This window comes from Urocampus carinirostris, chromosome 17 (assembly GCF_059441175.1).
Source record: "Urocampus carinirostris isolate Australia breed hairy pipefish chromosome 17, RoL_Ucar_1.0, whole genome shotgun sequence".
Classification (NCBI taxonomy): Eukaryota; Metazoa; Chordata; class Actinopteri; order Syngnathiformes; family Syngnathidae; genus Urocampus; species Urocampus carinirostris.
The window spans coordinates 29,344,051-29,357,502 of record NC_142365.1 but is presented as its reverse complement, the minus strand read 5'-3'; the positions used below and the strand labels follow the sequence as shown (position 1 = coordinate 29,357,502).

Sequence of the window (13,452 nt, the reverse complement as noted above, 5' to 3'; positions counted from 1 at the left end):
AGCTGAAAGCAGTTCCACTAATGGTGGGTCTGTATTTAAGGCTGCATGGTGGGCTCTGCGGTTGCGGGTTCATTACTACTCATTCTTCACAATCCCGGTCTGTTATGCCTTGTCCTGTTTTAGTCTGTTATGCCTTGTCCTGTTGAGTTCGTGCCGGAGGAACTCTGTGTTGTTCTGTTTTGCCCCGGAGTATTGGGCGACTTTTATTTTGTAATTAAATCTTATGGATCGTCAACGCATTTGAGTTCTCCCTTCATGCCTCCTGCCTTTTTCTGGTCCGGTCTTCCCTTCCACGACACCACGCCTCGTGACAGAATGAACCCGCCAACAATTGAACTCAGCGAACGATCCCAGCGCGACTTGGGGAGAGCTGGAGTGCGCAGTTTGGCAGGCGCCTACTGAGTTGGCCTTTCCTGCCCATTCGAACCACGGCCCCGCCCGTCGTGGCCCTTGCTGTGCCTCGAATGGGGTCCCAGGAAGAATTGACGCCTGCCTGCCCGACTCCCGTGCCGATTGCCTGCTATTCCCTCTCCCCTGCGTGCAAGTCCGACTCCGACTCCCAAGCCTGCCTGTTCGACTCCCAAGCCTGCCTGTTCGACTCCCAAGCCTGCCTGTTCGACTCCCAAGCCTGCCTGTTCGACTCCCAAGCCTGCCTGTTTGACTCCCAAGCCTGCCTGTTCGACTCCCAAGCCTGCCTGTTCGACTCCCATGCCTGCCTGTTCGACTCCCATGCCTGCCTGTTCGACTCCCATGCCTGCCTGTTCGACTCCCATGCCTGCCTTGAGTCTCTCTGTACTGATTTTGTTCAGTCTTTCCTGTCCTGTCTTGTCTGTTCTGAATCTGTTCCCCCCTGAGTCTGACTCTTCTGAACCTGATCCCCCCTGAGTCTGACTCTTCTGAACCTGATCCCCCCTGAGTCTGACTCTTCTGAACCTGATCCCCCCTGAGTCTGACTCTTCTGAATCTGATCCCCCCCTGAGTCTGACTCTTCTGAACCTGAACCCCCTGAGTCTGACTCTTCTGAATCTGACCCCCCTGAGTGCGACTCTTCTGCATCGGCCTGTCCTGAGTGCGACTCTTCTGCATCGGCCTGACCTGAGTGCGACTCTTCTGCATCGGCCTGACCTGAGTGCGACTCTTCTGCATCGGCCTGACCTGAGTGCGACTCTTCTGCATCGGCCTGACCTGAGTGCGACTCTTCTGCATCGGCCTGACCTGAGTGCGACTCTTCTGCATCGGCCTGTCCTGAGTGCGACTCTTCTGCATCGGCCTGTCCTGAGTGCGACTCTTCTGCATCGGCCTGTCCTGAGTGCGACTCTTCTGCATCGGCCTGTCCTGTTTATCTGTTCTGATTTTGCCTGTCCTGTTTATCTGTCCTGTTCTCGTCGGTTTTGCCTGTCTGTCATCCCCTGTCCAGTTGGCCACCAGACCCCCCCTGCCGAGCGCCGATTCCGATCCGCCCGACGCAGATGGCGCCTGCCTCTCCCCGTTCCTGCGTGTTCGGAGGAGGGAGCAGGGTTGCCCCAATCGCGATCGTCAACATTCCGGGGCGCGAGGTTGTAATTTTTTCTTTTTTGGGACCTCGGGAGCTGTCCCTTAAGAGGGGGGCTCTGTCACGGTCGCCTTGGTGACCAGTCTGCCCCGCCCCCTGGGCAACAGCTGAAAGCAGTTCCACTAATGGTGGGTCTGTATTTAAGGCTGCATGGTGGGCTCTGCGGTTGCGGGTTCATTACTACTCATTCTTCACAATCCCGGTCTGTTATGCCTTGTCCTGTTTTAGTCTGTTATGCCTTGTCCTGTTGAGTTCGTGCCGGAGGAACTCTGTGTTGTTCTGTTTTGCCCCGGAGTATTGGGCGACTTTTATTTTGTAATTAAATCTTATGGATCGTCAACGCATTTGAGTTCTCCCTTCATGCCTCCTGCCTTTTTCTGGTCCGGTCTTCCCTTCCACGACACCACGCCTCGTGACACATATGTGTTTTATTTATGGTTCTATTGCTGCAAGTGAGCCTGTGGAGAAAAAATGTTGACTTGATTTTAATTTCTTATCCATTTGCCTGTCCCTAAATATGATAGGTATATTTGTTGATGTCTCACTGAGTGAGCACTGTGCCTTATTGGTTTTAGATAAGCCTTTTTTTTCTTATTTAGTACAAATCCGTGGAATGTCCAACAAATCATGTATTTTTCATTGTACCCATTTTTCTTGTGTTTATTAGTTTCCACATAATTAAACCAACTTCATAATAGAATAAACAAAAAATATTAATGATCCAATTTTTTGACTAATCGTTTCAATGGTCCGTGACTATTCAAGGATGAAATAGTAGTTAGTGAAAATGGATTAGAGCTGCAACTAAGTTAAACTGTTTTTAGTTGGACCAAAACCAGCACAAAAGGAATTTAGAGTCAGCTCATAGCTGAGCTCTAACTGACCCCCAAAGAAGCGCATAACCATTCTAATCTCTCAGTGTACTATACAGCAGCTTTTTCTGGAAGGAGCAGGAGGCTTTTGTTTTAGCCTCCAATTTGCATTTAATGAGTCCGAAGTGGCAAAGCGTCTCATTACCGCAGAGACAGAAGTTCAACACATCCATAAAAGGAGGATCGTGATAGAAGCTTCTAATCGAAGAATGAGTTATCCAGATCGCCTTCTTACCTTTGTCACTGAAGTCGTCCACCAGGATGATTTCGGCGACCAGTTGCGGGGGAGAGCGGTTGAGGACGCTGTGGACCGTCCGTAGAAGCGAAGACCAGCCTTCATTGTGGAACGGGATGATGATGCTGGTGTTCGGCAGTTTTTCGGCGTACAGCTTCTGTTGGCAGCTTCACACACAGGGTTGGGGAGTAATGGAATACATGTAAGGGTGTGCCGTGATTAGAAAACAAAAAATATGGAATCGTTACAGTTACAGAAAAAAGATTACAGGTACATGTAGTTAACATGAAGATTACTTTGCAAGTGTAGCAAATTTTCAGTGGTCAATAAATTATTTGAACAAATTTGGTCAACAATGTATGTGAACAAAAAATTTATTGATCAATAAAATTGAAGATGCAAGTGTATTATTTTACTTAACTTGTCTAGCGTTTTTATATCGGGCAAACATATAAAAAAAACTTTTTTTTTGTTAATCTGAAGGATTGGCTACACATCAATTTTAAGTGAATTCCTTTATTATATTTTTAAACAGGTAACTAGTAACAGTATGAGATTACCTTTTTAAAGTAACCTTCAGAACCAATGACAATTGGGTCAAAATAATCCATATCACATTAAAAATCAAGGACTAATCAACTCTTTCATTTTTCTTGATATGGCATTCTGGCAGTGTTAGCAATAACGTCTTACAAAGTAAGGCTTTCCTGGAACACAATTACTTTTATCTGTAATGAGTACTCTTAACGCGTTAACAAAATGTTGAAACTCAAAACAGTTGTTACGACATGGTGTGCTACTCCGCTACTTACTAAATCAGATTAATCAATTACAACGTTATTTCATTGCTAATTTATCCTACTTTTCTCATGATGTAACACAACTCAATCCACCAGCAACTTTCAAGAAGATTAGGTGTGCTTTTATTTACTTACAAAGTGCAACTCAATACAGTCACGGTGGCCTCATCTTAAGCACGAAGACCGAGAACACTAAATTTATATTTGGTTGTTTATCACTGGTTGTCATAGGTAGGGACAAAGAAATCAAGGGAAGAAACGGAATTAGAGACTTTGCAGTTAAAGTGTGATGGATTTTGGCATTTTAATTTGTAAAAAAATTGTTTGCAATTCAACATTTTTGGGAAAACATCTATTTGACAGTACCCAGAAATGGAGAAATAAATCTTCGAGTGGTTTGAAGTTTGGAGACAAAATAGATATGGAGTGATTGGCTAATTGATCCACGGGTTGGTTTACACACTTTTTATTTTATTATTCCAAATTAAAAGGAAGCTGGGCCAAATCACGCTAGCAGTGAACTCTTGACCCAAATCCTGTTATCTTAAGGAACTAACTGCTAATTATTTGGGTTTCAAAAGGAAATGTATTCCAGTTTTTGTTGTTCTAAATAAACTAATCAGGGGATGGTGTAATAATAGTCTGTATTCGGTAATGTATTCGGTAATGCGCCGATTACTTCCATCTTCCTCTACGCTTGAGAAACATGGACTCTCACAACAAAACTGGAAAAGAAAACCAGGCCATGGCAATGCAATGCTACAGCAAACTTCTAGGCATTAGCTATTTAGCCCATGTGACAAACGAAACGGTGAGCAACATTGTGAGAGGGCAAATTGGACCCTAAGAAAAACTGTTGTCAACCGTGCGCAAAGGAAACTCGTCAGTGGAATGGTCACGTCACAGGATCATCATGACTGTCCAAGATCTTTCTCCAGGGCGCAGTCCAATGGGGCAGGAGGAGTAGAAGACCAAAAAAGAACTGGCCGACAACATTAGGAACTAGACTGATGCCAACTTTGCCACGACCCAAAAAAGGCCAGGAACTGCCAACAGTGAAGAAAGTTGTCCAGAGTTGCATCCTCATTGGTGCCCTGGTGACCAATGTGTTCATAGGGTCCGCGAACCGTGAAGTCTGTAATAGTCTTGACTTGACGTGTGGTGTAGTTTGGTTTAAATTACCCAATCTTTGGCTTTGTTTAACACAACACTAAAAAAAACTAAGTGACAAGAATGTGACATGAAAAGCTATCAAATATAAAAAAGCGGAAGAAATTAGAGACTTGATGTTGATGCCCGCGACCAAGGTGAGAATAAGCAGTGAAGTTAATGGATAGATGGATGGATGGATGAATAATTGCTGGTGTTATTACGGTAAACAGGGAGTGATTAAGTTTGAGGAAAAGTTTCAGGTTAGGGTTGGTGGACATTTAAATATGAACAATGCTGCGACAGACAGATCATGTTTTTTTTCACAGTGAATATCAACAACAGACTGCCGTCTCCTACAAAAGTGCTTTGGTTGATATTCACCACGTCCACACTTCAATTAAAGTATAGCCGCTGTGTCTGTCGCGAGGTCACGTTTACAGCTCGCCAATCAAACAGATGCCACGGAGGGAGTCGTAAGAAAAGTGACAGCTGTGACTAAGACGGAGCAGTGTCAGTTGAGGCCAAGGAAAGCCGGTTGTTTTTAAGACAGCAGTATAGTCGCACAACTGCCCATTGAGATGCAAAAGTGGCATAGAAGAATTGAAATCATTTTTTTCCTCAGAAAGGTCAAACAACCAGAGACGCCGGTGGGATGTTTACATTTGGTTCGCAAAGAACCACGGGGGAAACCGTAAAGTTGCTCTGGCATGTACGGGAAAGAAAACAGCTAATAACACTAAACTTGCTGGCAAAAGTGAAAATGTTGCAACTGCAAAATAACTTGGGATTCATTGTACTCACTTTCACTTTACTATGTTCACTCTAATTGAAAACACATTGAAATAATTATTGCTATTTAGGTACACGTTTTAACTAATATTTTGGGTATTTTAGAATGCCTTAAGAACGTAGGAAAAATGTTTCGGTACTCATGTAATTCCATGTACAAACAATAATCTGAAATAGATTATGGTTGTACCAAGGTATCACTGTACTGTATAGTGTTTTTTAAAGATGGAAATTCAAGCATCTGACTTTTATGGATAGACCTTTACTTTCACACTGAATAAAAAACTGTTTTGGTGTATAAACAATTTTCAGTTGACTTTTGGACGTTTTAGTCAGCTTTTGTTGACAGATACACAATGGCTCAGCTTCCTGAGCACCATTTCAGTTTAGAGAGCAGTAAACTTGTCATTTTTACTCAAAATGGAAAGAGTGAGCTTGGAGAGCAGGTCAAAATGTCAGACATGGTAGCGATTTTTATGACCCTATTGATATTGCTGAAAGGATTTTGCAAAGGCCATTGTGTTTTCCAGAAGAAATCAGTGCCATGAGTCTTGTGGCTCCAAAATGCCTAATAGCATTTTGGCTCAAGAAAATGATCCAACATCATGTGTAAAATGTATTGCCCCCAAAAGATGTTGTTTGTTTTTTGTTTTATTATGCCAACCGAGTGGCATGGATCTACGCCAAACATCCGTTAGTTCACTGAGACACAGAGCGAAACGACCAAGTTGATCTGTGTTGTCATACCCAAGAGACATCTCATCATTAACAGCTGTCTGCACGAATGCAGACACACAACATTTAATTACTATAATCCTTTCCCATGTGTAATTTTTGTTGTAATTTTCATGTGAACGTTAATCGTTCAGTGGTGGGTTTGGTGGGGGGAAAAAGTGAACGTAAATCCTCGAGGACGTACTCTCAATATATACAGAGTCCCCAATTAGTAAATAATAAAAGCACTTTAAACCATGTTGCCCTCTAAAAACAAACAAACTACCGTATTTTTTAGAACACAGCAATCCCTTTTTTTGCAGAGTTGTACAATTATTATACAACTAAATACTTTATTATACACTGAAACCACTGGGTTTGTCAATGACTCATGTAATATCTGTTATTACACAGAGAAGGATGCTTCTTATTGTATCAGTTGTTTTTGTTATGATGCATTTCACATTCAATGATGGAGACCTTCCCTACAAAGAATCAGTTCAAAAATATGTTGAGGTTGCTCTTGGTCATTTTGTCAAACATAGGACTTCTTATGTGGCCCCACGGCAATATGCCTACTTCTCTTATATTTAGATTATTCTCAATGTTAGCTACACAACTCACTTAGGATGGCGGATGTCAGGCAGAGAGCGGTTGAGCGAGATGCGGTTGCTGACGTAGATGTTGAAGCCGTTTTCCCTGTAGGCCAGGTCAACCTGATCGGCCTCGGACATAGGAAAAGGTTTCCCTTGTTCACCGTTTCCTGAGAGACCAAAATTAAAACAGAGTGCAAGATCCAATTATAGTAAGAAGAAAAAAAAGCAACAGTTTTATTGGCTCTTCTGCAAAAAAGGCGTAATTGATCCTCAATCCGCACTCTATTTATGCAGCACGTCAAAATAGATGTCCGCCATTAGCCTCTTGGTAATTTTCAACAAAAGTCAGCACAGTGAGGCCCATCCACAGTCAAAAGAGTTCATCAAATTACACGCAGATGCCGTGTTCCATTAAGCAAAAACGATCTGTCGGCTTTGCTGCGGTAAGCCAAGCGAGCGAAGGCCTCCATGTAATAGCTCGTTTCAGAGATCAACTCCTCTAATTAACGTTTTTTTTTTCTTCTTGGATGAATCGAGTTCATCTAATCTGATAGCTGGGAATTACAACATATTCCTTACAAAACAAGTAGCATGGCAATTTAAAGGGCCCCCCCGTTCTTTATAGGCCTGCTTTCGATTTGATGTGGTTTAAAAGTGTTTGAGGAATGGCTCAAAACTGAAGTTTCCAACTTCCTCTCTAGTTTTCAACATTATTATCTTTTTATGTTGTGTAATGGTGCAATAAGTAATCGATTGATGTACGAGCCATCAAATTTAAAGGGACTGTGTCTTAATTTGGGGGAATGGATGATGGACCCATGTCGGGGAGGCCGGAACTGGAAGCAGGGGTACTCAAGAAGCGGGTGTGTATTTAACAACAAAACAAGGTACCAAGTAGCAAACAAATGGGTTCACTAAACAAAGAAATGTCCAAACCAGAAACAAAGACCAGAACTGGAACTGGAAAAGGTAGCAGAGTAACAAAGTAACGGAGAAACAACAGTGAAAATGACACTATGACCTGACCCAGTATAATATTAAAAATGCCCTTTTAAATGGTTCTGGATAATTGCGAACAGGTGTGTGATAATTGTATATTACTCTTCAGAGTTCAAACCCTGGTTGGAGCCCCTGGTCGTAGGAGATGTGTCAGACTCCAACAGTGCATTATTGAGCAAATCCTAGTGGTAGAAAAACTCAATTCATTAAGAAAAAAATATTAATTTAAATAGTAAAACTATTTTAATAATTAAACTACATGAACTATTGTATAAAGGTATATATTTTGGTTTAGAAATTCTTTTTTATTTAACAAAACATGAGCCTCACCTACAGGGATCTGACATAATTGTTCTCCTTTATGCTGCTGAGTAAAAAAATCAAAATAAGTGCTACGTTTTGTCACTTCAAGTCTCTGTAGTTTGAATTCCTGCTTGTGCTTTTAGCAATAATTTTTGGTTTCACTATACATCTCAGCCACATGTAGTGATCCAATATTTCACACTGTCCCTTTGAAAAATATAAAAATAGAGACAAATGGCAAGGGACTTGGTTTAGGTGGGAAAAGAATAACTTTTTATCCACTTTCTAACAAGATGTGGGCTACAAATAGTTAACACATCTATAATTCCATGATGGTATTTTGAAATAAGATTCGATTTTAGATAGCAGGGATAGAAATTAAGAATGTTTTTGTCACGGTTGACATGGCGCCCAATTGGCGCCAGCTGCGGCTCGTTGAGAGATTGGCTTCCCTTCTATTTAAGCTCAGTACTCTCACTCACCCTTTGTCAGTCCGTCAACGAACCTTTGCACCCGCAAGACGTGGGTTTTGACTCTGCCCGGTATCCCGTTTGTGTATCCTGTCCGGCATTGATCCCGTCTGTTTCGTCCTGTTTTGATTTCGGTCTCCGGTCTCCAGTGTCTGGTATCGTGCCCGTCATTCTCGTTTGATATCTGTCTCCAGTCTCCTATATCTGTTATCAATCCTTTTAATCCCGTTCTGTCCGGTATCGACATCATCTGTCCGGTAGCGGCTCGTGTAACTGGTATCGATCTCGTTGGTCTCTTGCTTTCTAATGTTCCACGCCAGACTTCTGTCTTTCTTCTTTCGCCAAATCACTGGCGTTTTGTGTTAACATGCATGACTGCCCCATTTCCCGTAAAGTAAAAGCTTGTGTGAGAAACGACACGCTTTTGGGTTTTCCTCCTGTTCTTGACAGTTTTATCCTAAAATGTTTACATACATTTGTCAGTGCCCCAATTATCATAACAATGTTCACAATTAGTATTTTTTATTCATTTGGAATTATGAAAAGAAGGTCTCTACGACTAGAATCAAAGAAAATTCCCGTCGTATCGAGTTTTTTCTCTCTCTTGTCCCCATCTTAGATGTTGAAAGTTATGCGCAAAGCACTCTTGAGATAATTTAAGAGGCTATTAAACTAAAATAAAGGCACTCTTAGTATCCTCTTACTCCAGTTGGAAGAAAATCAGATGTTTCGGCAATATAGTCTGGGCCATCTGTTAAGTATGAAATGTATTTATATTGGCAATTACACTAAATCTTAAAGCAACAGTGTGTAATATTTAGTGGCTCCTAGTGGAACAAAAATTGTAGTTTGTTAAAACAACATTGATTTGAATACTAGGAAAAAATACATTAACCATCATACCAATATTAATTCTGATAACAAATTACAGATTAGGAAATTTGTGTATTTCTCTTACATGGTGAAGTCACCGCCATGTTTGGATCTTGCTACTACGCTGTTCTCTGCACCGGTTTTCGTACGCAATAGACAATACAGTGCCATCTAGTGGTCAAATATGACACACTGGGGCTTTAAGGGAAATGTTATTTTTGAAGGACCTCAGGAAATTGCAGCCTATAAATTGGCATACTTCTTACGTCGTTTATTTGCTTAAACTACTTCCTAACACAGAGGGAGGTGCGTTTTCTTTTTCATTTTTTCTGACATAATTAACAGCACAATCAGACAAAAATCGGAATATTGTTGCCCAATCCTGCCTTCTACCTCTTTAATGCCTTTAGATTCTCGGTCAAAAACGAATCCAGCCGGATCTCCACGAAATAAAATTGAAGTGATTCCAATAGCTGGATATTAAGCAATAGGGGTAAGCATAGGAGTCGGATTTGGGCACAACACCGGCTCGGGAGCTTTTATACCCGTGGTCCACATGAGAAAATGACGCGGAAATGACGCGATGAGGAAGCGGAACGGTCGCCGGCGTCTGTTTTGCGGGCATACCACCGATGAACAGCGGGTTGGCCAATTTTGCGCATTTTCCATCGCGGGCAACCACGGGCAAAAAAAAAACGCAAAATTTTACCCGCGATACAGACGCAAACGGCTGTGTGACCAGGCCCTTAGGTCAACAAAAATATAGTGTGAGAACCACCAGGAGATAGAGATAGAGAGATAGAGAGAGATAGAGATAGAGAGATAGAGAGATAGAGAGATAGAGAGATAGAGAGATAGAGAGATAGAGAGATAGATAGAGGGAGAGAGAGAGAGAGAGAGAGAGAGAGAGAGAGAGAGAGAGAGAGAGAGAGAGACAGACAGACAGACAGACAGACAGACAGAGAGACAGACAGACAGACAGATAGATAGATAGATAGATAGATAGATAGATAGATACTTTATTCATTCCCTAAGGGAAATTCACATTTCGTTCAAATTTAAATACAAAAAAACATTCCTAGCGGAATACAAAGATGAAGAAAATCGAGTACGAGTGATACGAGAGATTGGGAATAGTGCGTCTAGAACTATGATTAACTTTTTGTTATTGTTGCTGTTGTTATATCAAAACTGTTATATTTGATAGTATTACAATTGTTGTTATATAATTGGTGTGTTTAATAGGGAAGATGAAGGGGTAGGGAATATAAGCATTTGCTTCTGACTACCCCTTTTCGAACATATTATGTAATATTATTGTTGAGTTATTGTTTTTGTTCTGTTTTTATTTTAATGTTTGAATAAAGTTTTCATTCATTCATTCATCCATTCTCTGAACCAGATGTCCTCAAAATAAGAGCAATGCATGGCTCGCGAGCAATAGGTTCCCGATGCCTGCTATAGAGCAAATCTTCTATTGTTCAGGCTTTTTCCCTCACCAACTCGAGCAGCATCCCGTCGAATGGCCTCGTAGTCATGCCAATCTGTCCGTCGAACGCCATCTTGCCCAATTTGAGCAAACCTTCTGATCTGGTTCAGGCCCTGTGGGTGGGAAGATGCACAAAAAAAGTTTAATCAAGGTATGGATGACTACTTCTAAATTTCTGATGCAGAAAATATATACATTACAAAGACCTTTGATTATTTTACCTCTTTTTGCAGGCGCATGTCCACTATGAGAGTATAAACTAAAAAGAAACACCATCTCTACTGTGAAACATGGGGGTGGTAGCATTATGCTTTGAGAGTGTTTGGGGATGTTTTTCCTGCATATTGGACAGGACGAGTGCACTGCATTAAAGAGAGGATGGCTGGGGCAGTGTAATGTAAGATTTTGGGGCACAACCTCCTTCCCTCAATCAGAGCACTGAAGATGAACATTTTTGGAGGGAGCTCAAACTGCGTATTTCTTAGCGACAGCCTAGAAACCTGATTGATCTAGAGGAGATCTGTGAGGAGGAGTGGGCCAAGATCCCTCCTGCAGTGTGTACAAACCTGGTGAAAACTACAGGAAACGTTTGACCTCTGTAATAGCAAACAAAGGCTACTGTACAAAAATATTAACATTCATTTTCTCAGGTGTTCAAATACTTATTTACAGCTGTATCACACAAATAAATTGCTAGAAAAACATGCATTATTATTTCTGAATTTGTCTTTTTAGTTTATCTCTCTGACAGTGGAAATGCACCTACGATGAAAATTTCAGACTCCTCCATAATTTCTAAGAGGGAGAAATAGAAAAATAGCAGGGTGTTAAAATACTTATTTTCTTCACTTTATATATATATATATATATATATATATATATATATATATATATATATATATATATATATATATATATATATATATATATTATTAAGAAGTTTATGTCTCTAATGACTGAACACTGATTGGGTTTGGACTTCTGCAATATGTTCAATAAAAGTTGTACTTTTCATTGCACCCATTGTTCTTGTGTTTATTTTCAGTTGACACATACTTAAATCAACCTCATGATAAAATTTAGAGAAAAATAATATCTGATAATTCGACTAATCCAGTGGTTCCTAAAACGGGGTCCACAGACCTTCAGGGGGTGAAAATCGTCTTTTCAGTTGTCCACAACACTAAAATTTATTATTTCTTTGTACCAAAATGGCATAGATGTGTCCAGCACATTATTGGAGAAAGTTTTGGTTCAGGATCCGGGAGCTTTGTGAATGACTCACTGGGGGACTTTGGGAACCACTGGACCAATTGACTATTGGGGCGGCATGGAGAATGAGTGATTAGCTTGTCAGCCGCACAATTCAAAGGTCCTAGGTCCAAATCCAGCCTCCCTGTGCAGAGTTTGCATAATCTCCCTGTGCCTGCACCAGTTTCCTCCTGCCACTGTGGTATCCTTCAACATTGCAGAGATATGCATGGCAGGTTGATTGGTGACTCCAAATTGTCCCTAGGTGTGATTGAGTGAGCTAATTGTCTGTCTCCTTGTGTAGTTCGACCGGCAACAAGTTCAAGAGGCCCACTGCCCAAAGATAGCTTGGATGGGCTCCAGCACCCCTGCGATTTTTCTGAGGATAAGCGCTGAGGTGCATTCTACTCTACTGTTTGCATTTGTAGTAATTCATATTTGAAAGTTACTTTGAAATGAGAAACATAATATTTCAAAGTAAAAATGGACATGCCTGCAACATACATTTTTGGTCATATGAATAACAATACCAAAAACATGAAGCAATTTCGAAACGATTGACCTCAAAAATATTTTTCCACGAAACAGATGGGGGATGCAGACTGTGGGGGAGGGGACCAACTGGCAGAGGGGCATATGAGGATATAGAGTATGATTTGTATGCCCACTGGCTCAGTCTGCAACACACACAATCACACAAAATGCATGGTAACAATCAAAGTGTGCAAAAAAAAAAGCCAAAGTCACTCAGCACAAGCACGCAACTAATACAAGGAGACACTTTAATCCGGCATTCAACTGACTTCAAGTCAATTTGGATTTTAAAAGAAAAACAGTTCATTATTCTCAGCAGTCAAAATAAGGCCACAAATCCCTCTCGGTTAGACTGCGTTGGCTGCTGGGGTGCCAGAGGTCATTTTTAAAGCCCCCCCACGGGTCAACGGACCAGAATGCATTGCGGAAACGAGTATGACAGATCAAATCAAACGCAACACTGGAGTCGAACTCGCCATGTGATTTTGTATTCTGAAAAATCTAACAGATGAGGAAGTTCCGTTTAAAAATCTGTGTGTAGTAGAGTGACTACACATGATTTGTGTGTAGTATAGTGATTTTCCTCTCTGCAATGACAAGAAATATCATACTTCTTAATAGGGCTGCAACCACAAAATCAATCAAATCTTTTAAAATCGATGATTGATAGCATTGGCAACAAATTATCTCATCGATTCGACGTGTTGCATGATTTATGAGCCACCAAGCACTTGAAATCAATGCAAATAAGTGCAATGGATCTCGTTGTGAAGCTGTAGGGTTCTAGTACCACTTTGGTCGGGCAGAGAGCACATTGAGACTG

The 13,452-nt window shown here is 41.3% G+C and overlaps 1 protein-coding gene across 1 annotated transcript in view; it reads right to left on the bottom strand.

The window, feature by feature from the left end:
* LOC148349735 (polypeptide N-acetylgalactosaminyltransferase 10-like) overlaps nucleotides 1-13,452 on the bottom strand; it is an 89,841-nt gene that overhangs the window by 62,096 nt on the left and 14,293 nt on the right. The window contains exons 2-4 of the mRNA XM_088321443.1: nucleotides 10,855-10,957; nucleotides 6,739-6,877; nucleotides 2,660-2,826 (exon numbers count right to left, since the gene is read on the bottom strand). Coding sequence (XP_088177569.1) covers nucleotides 2,660-2,826; nucleotides 6,739-6,877; nucleotides 10,855-10,957 — 409 coding nt within the window. The remainder of the gene's footprint in view (nucleotides 1-2,659; nucleotides 2,827-6,738; nucleotides 6,878-10,854; nucleotides 10,958-13,452) is intronic.